The following is a 6767-nucleotide window of genomic DNA, read 5'->3' on the forward strand; positions in this document are numbered from 1 at the left end:
AAAAGAAACAGGGAAATATATAAGTTTGCACAAAAGAAAATATTTCTTAGAAAATGCAAAGCTTGAGGACAAATACTACTTACCTCAATAAAATTTGCGTTTATGTAATCGGTTTCATTTGATAATTTTGAGAGAACTACGCGAGAATGGTCATCTGAAAAAGAAACGGTATCCAAACTAGAAACGATCTCGTTGCGAGCAACGAGAGGTCTTCCGTCCGATTCCAGCTGAAAATCTATTAAACATTTTTTTGGACACACTGTCATACTGTCAAACGGGTCACTAGCGTGAAAATCCGATACGCTTTTCGATTACACTATTTGAACAACTTCTCTAAATTCGCTTGTATAAACATGTAATTCTGCAAATCTGTCTTGGGATTATGAATGGAGGGTCACTATTCATAATTTCGCGCCAAACACCCTTGGAATGTTCTATTAAATAGGTGAGATGGTTGATTTTTTTTTATTTTTCCTGTTAATCACGAAAGTGAATTATTTCGATTACCTACACTTCATGAAAAAGGTGGTGTGTTTCACCGAAAAAAATGCCTCGATCGCCCTACGAGGGTCAAGGAATAAGATTCAATTATGTTCAATAACTTGCATTGAGAAAAAAATGTTTATATGAAGACAATTAAACTGTCTTTTAAAAATAGTTGTCCTTTTTTTTTTAAATTCTTATAATTGTAACAATTGTCTTTTCTATTCATTTAATTTGACACAAGTGTGCATGGGAAAACAGTGGTCACGTTTTATACTTACTATATATATATATATATATATATTGTATCTTGAAAAACTATTACTTATAACTACATGTACGATCTAAGCTATGTGTTTCCATGATGCAAAACAAAAGATAGTAGGTATTGTACATTTGCATATTAATTCTTTTCTATTTCTACTTTGATAAACAACTTAAACCAATAAAAATACGTGTAAGGAGGCCTCGAATTATAAATGTAGGTTGACACAGAATTGCAACGTACCTATGTCGTGACAATCCAAGTATTCCTTCATATTTCATTGCTCCTTATGTTACTTTCGTTCAAGCAAACGCTCGGCTGCCTCTGTAAACCCCTATTGCGAAATGTCGGAGTTGACAGAGTCCTCCGCCATTTTGGTCCCGCTTCAAATTTTTGATTGTTAATATCTCGAGTTTGGATTTCAATTTAAAAACAAATTATATATTCAGCCTAATTGAAAAGGTTTCTATTCACCATTTTAATATAATTCAAAAATATTGAAAAATAAAAAAGTTGAAAAATTCGACTTTTTAAATTCGCCTGCAGTAACGACAAGAAGTAGAGACGACGTACAAAAGATTGCGTCCTGGATAGTACTTATCACGATCTATAATCCCTGAAAGTTTTACAGTGATATCTTTTATCGTTCTTGAGATTGACCGCGGACAAAATGTCATTTTAAAATCAGAAAATTGTCCGTAACTTGGCACCAGGCATGAATTTCCAAAACATCTCTAAGAAATAACTTCAGATAACAACACATTGTTTCTGCAAATTTCATGAAAATCCATCTAGTAGTCTTCGAGAAATCGCGTGCACAAAATTAGATGTACGGAAAAATAATAATAATAAGAAACAGTAGAATCACTATAAGGTCTTCCGTGAAGACGGAAGACCTTAATGAATACAACACCCGTATCCTTCAGAAGAAGTTGGAATATGCAAGTTCAATACTCACAAGCATACGTCGTTTTGTAACGGTTTTTTGGCACATTTTCAGGCTTTTTGGCCTCTAGTGAAGGATAGATCTCGCCCTTCTTTATTTCCTGAAATGAATTCTCTTGTCAAAGTCTATATATAACATGAGACTCAGTACAGTAGATTTTTAACAGCACGAAAAATTGCTTTGAACATTAACATCTATAAAATAATGACAAAGGTAACATACCATATATTCATTTCCAAATCCAGCATTTTCACAAAGTGCCATTTTCTCTATAACGTTATGTAAATTTTTAATCAATATCACTTTCTTTGTGCGGGTCAATCCACCTCTTGGATCTCTTGCCTGTCCATTGTCCGATTGTTTTAAGGTTGATTCAACAACATTTGATGCATTGCTCGTTTTGGATAATTTGGAATCTGAAATATTTCTTTTTCAGTTATTAATTTCAGCCAAATGTTTGATTGAAATATTTTTTCTTCCATTCTTTGATACTTTATTCGTTCAAAATGCGTTTCATGCAATATGCTCTTTTAGTAAAATTTATTAGGATGACTATTAAAAGGAATGTTCAATATTTAAAAGATCTAAGAACTTTTCCTCACTTAGCTTCCCTGGTGACTGTTTAATATCCATTGTCTGAAGTATTGTCATTTCCTTACTTTCAAATAATACTTTTTCCTTTTGTGTTTTTGTTCTATATCTGAGTAAGAGATACAGATAAGTTACAATTCTTACATTTCTCAGCTATATGCTGTTCTTTACCCCAAGATTTCTTTTCTAATTTACCTGCTTAAATAACCTTACAAATCAAGCATTTGCAATTTAGAGCATTAGAAATGATTAGACAAAAATTTCATATTTATTGTATATGATCAAATTGTAAGTTTGTAATTCCTTGAAAAGTCTTGTCTCACCTTAAAAATAGTGTCAATGAAACCAAAATTATGGCGAGGAATAAACTTGCTCCAACACTCAATCCAACAGTAAGAGAATCTTCTGCACTTTCAACTTTCAAGTAATTGACTTTCAAAAAAGATTTATGTTAAAACTTTTAGAATTAAAATTCATTTTTTCAACGTTTTACATTGAACTTATTTTGCTCTTGAGTTATAAATATGTCATATGCCAGTCATGAACCAGCAAAGTTTGAAAAGAATTCTCTTTTCAGAAAATATTCTAAATATTCGACTATCGCTCAAATAATACAATTGAATAATCGACGAAGAAACATAATTTTTTTGACACATTCTCATCTATCTAATTCATCTATATCTTAAAAAAAAAACCAAAAACTTTGCACGAAATGAAAACTACAAAGAAGCGAAAAAGAGAAACCCCACCTTGAATGTCAAAATAGTTGGTTCGCCAAGGAAGGTCACGAGGAAATCTTTTACAACATAAAGTCCATTCAAAAGTAAATTTAATTCAAAGGTCGAGGTAAAAAACTTTATGACATCTCCATTACGTGGCATAACAATATCTTTTAAAATCATGTTAGCCAATTGTAAAAGCTAAATGCTAAAATCTTTTAAAAACAAACAACACAGGATACGTCTTAATTAAATGCAAGGCTGCCATTAGTAAAAGAACAATCGCTAAATATTAATTCACTCCTCTATTTTATTTTCATTTACTATAATTATGACATTTTTTGAAATATTTACATTTACCTTGTTTACATTCCGGAGACTTTGACAGTTGTGGTTTGCAATTACAGGTACCATTGATATGATTACAGATATCAGAGCAGTTCTGGGAGCAGGTATTTGAGCAATTTGCACCATCTGGGCATTCTAAAAAATATGACATTTCAGGTATTATCAGAATTACTAGTATCTATGGCACACTTTCTAGTGATGTAGCCTAGTTTTTAGTGGCATAGGGAACTCTTACATTTAGTTAGAAATATCGGATTATTTTTCCTTGAAAGGGTTGAATAGATGGAGATATTCACTCCCATCTAATATACTTTCTTTTTCCCCTAAAGCATAGATGTATCTAATAAGACTTACCTAAATTACACCGTGTCCCCTTAAATCCCTTTGAACAACCATTTACACAGATCCCTGTCACACGGTCACACGGGCCATTGTTTATACAGTGTTGACTACATTGGTACTTACAATTTGCTCCATATGTCTTTTCTGTACAAACTGTTGTACAATGAAAGAAAAGCATATTACAATGAGAAAAAAGATAAGAAATCTGTTTAATAAGATCACAGTACCAAAGTAAGATTACAGCCAAGGTAGATGTTGGCGTCAAAGCAAATCTGAAATGGGTTTTCTTATCGATAAAATAAAAATTATCACCTAATTGCAGCTTTAGTTACTTGAGAACTTATTCCTGAAAGAACAAATCTGTGAGGTTACGTATCCAAGTGTCATACAATCCACTTAAACATGTCTGAAAAAGTCTTCAAAATCCTCACCATCCAACAAGCTCAAATAACACAAAATATACAGATCTATGTATATTACATCACTTAAAAATTAAATAAGATACCTCCAGAACATTGAGGGCCTTTCCATCCTGGTTCACACCCATAATGGCAGCTGCCGGATATATGATCACAAGATTGATTCACACATTTCTCACATCTCAAGGAGCAGTTCTGACCATACTATCCGCTGTTGCAAACTATTTTTAAAATCTAATTAATTAACTAACAAAAAAGCTCCCAAATATTTTAACTTCTAAAATGATAGTTTATAAGGCTTAATGCAATTAATCATTGTACAAACAATTATACATACATTGCTCACAAGTTGGACCTTGGTACCCGCTGATGCACCCAAAGTTGCAGTTAACGTTCCCATTGATATTATGACAGGTTTTTCCGAGACAGGAAGAGCTGCATTGTTTCAAACAGCTGTGTCCGAAGAATCCGTGGCTACAAACTGAAATATGTTGTAAAACTTAGTTCAAGGAAACCAAATTCGTTTCTTATAAAAAAATTTCTTTAAACGTAATAAATATTCTAAGAGAATTGTTGTAATCGTAAATCAAAGACACAGTAACAAAATCAAAAAAAGTTATTTAAGAATCGCTTTTTGGAAACCCGTAACCGTTCATCTAGTTCATCAAGAAGATACTGTAAGATATACATTATTTATCCCAGGATGCATTGCTGTGTCCTTGACAAGTCAAAAGATTGTCTCGGGATGTTATTAAAAAAGGATTACCTTTTTAGCAAAAAATTATTGCGAGACGCAAATTTAGTGATTTGTTATGAAAAAAGTATTTTATTTTTGGTGAGAAGTTATAGATTTTAGCTCTCCCAAATCTTAGCACCTTTGCTTAAGATGCCAAAATAAAATTATCTGCTTACACGGTATTTGGTAAATGTTTAAACTTTACAAAAAGTAATATTGATATTTAAAAAAAAAACAATATCACTAAATATCACTCTTCAAATAAATAACAGAACTTTTACACAAATATTATTAATTTGTTTCTCAGCAACCCTTGCTGTTGCATCCAGGATTCAAATGTAACATTTAGTCATATTTATTGATAAGTAATAAAAATGATATTCGTAAAAGACAAATAATTTCCATAAAAAAAATCAATCTTGAAACCTTTATTGCAACGTTCTCCCTGGAATCCAGGTTTACACCCTCTGTCACATTTTCCTGTTGTTCTATTGCATATTGAATCATTAAGGCACTGACCACTACAATTGTTTTTACAATCCGAACCAAAGGTTCCAGGAAATGATAACAGATAGTTAACTTTCTATGATTATAATTTCCTCTTTGAAAAATGATATATTTTCCATATGGAAATTTTGATAATTGAAAATTTATTCATTTAATATATGTCTGTAGCTAAGCTTACTTTTGTTACAAAACACGCCCATCCATCCGTCTGAACAACCATTCAAGCAGGTACCATTTATGGGATTGCAAGTGAGATTATGTTTACAACGTCCAGAACAAGATAACGAACAATCAGGACCATACTTTCCATTTGAACAGGCTTCAGAAGAAAAGAGTTGCACATTTATCATACTTTTTACGGTATTAATATGGACTGTTATCAAATACATTAGACAAATACATTGGTAATATCCTAAAAAATTGTTCCTATAAAACTAAAATTCTAACATTTTTAATGTTTTACTGATCGATCTTAAAGAAATAGATGTTTGACCGATGAGTGATATGTAGGACCTGTCGATGAGATATCAATGTTGCCATAACAAAAAATACTATACTGTATACAGGGTTATTTTCGCCCTTTTGCACTTGCGAACTATTTTGCCCCGCTTTAAACTCGCCCAATCATAGTTATGTTTAAAAAATAATGCTGTAAAATTAAAATTCGCACCGTTTTAAATTCGCCCAATCAGAAAAAGGGCGAAAGGGGCGAAAATAAACCGGGGGCGAAAATTTCCCTGTATACAGTAGTTAAATAGTTTACTATAGTTACATTTGTAACTATAGTGATAGGTTTGACACTATGAAAACTTTGATTTACCATAGTGAAGACTTTGACACTTTGATTTACTATGGTGATTACTTTGACACTTTGATTTACTATAGTGATAACTACAAACAAGAGGCCCAGGGGCCACAGCGCTCACCTGAGCACATCGGGCTTGAATTAACTCCCCCCCCTCCAGGCATTCATCATTTGAACAAACTAGAATCTACACTACCTGATGATGATTCCATATAAATATCACTAATCATAGCTTTGAAGTACTTGAAAAGAAGATTTTAAAAGGTTTCCCTATATATCCCTATGTAAAACTTGGGTCGGCCATTTTGGCCCCACCCTAGCCCTGGGGGTCATGATTTGAACAAATTTGAATCTACACTACCTGAGGATGATTCCACATGAGTTTCATCTTTCCTGGCCCAGTGGTTCTTGAGAAGATTTTTAAAGATATTTCCTATATATTCCTATGTAAAACTTGGGTCGGCCATTTTGGCCCCACCCTAGCCCCGGGGGTCATGATTTGAACAAACTTGAATTTACACTACCTGAGGATGATTCCACATGAGTTTCATCTTTCCTGGCCCAGAGGTTCTGGAGAAGAAGATTTTTAAAGATATTTCCTATATA

At 32.7% G+C, this 6767-nt stretch overlaps 1 protein-coding gene across 1 annotated transcript; it reads right to left on the reverse strand.

Annotated features, from left to right (window-relative positions):
- Positions 1 to 29: 29 nt before the first annotated feature.
- LOC134240955 (receptor-type tyrosine-protein phosphatase mu-like) lies at positions 30 to 4317 on the reverse strand (the record flags this gene model as incomplete). The annotated part of the gene is made up of 6 exons (XM_062723061.1): positions 4200 to 4317; positions 2609 to 2717; positions 2297 to 2394; positions 1917 to 2110; positions 1707 to 1794; positions 30 to 154 (listed from the first exon to the last, which is right to left on the reverse strand). Coding segments are annotated over exons 3-6 (456 nt in total), but the record flags the coding sequence as incomplete, so codon positions are not given.
- Positions 4318 to 6767: the final 2450 nt, after the last annotated feature.

Source organism: Saccostrea cucullata, unplaced genomic scaffold (genome assembly GCF_032062105.1).
Source record: "Saccostrea cucullata isolate Sc308-1 unplaced genomic scaffold, CSIRO_AGI_Scuc_v1 ctg6260, whole genome shotgun sequence".
NCBI classification, from domain to species: domain Eukaryota; kingdom Metazoa; phylum Mollusca; class Bivalvia; order Ostreida; family Ostreidae; genus Saccostrea; species Saccostrea cuccullata.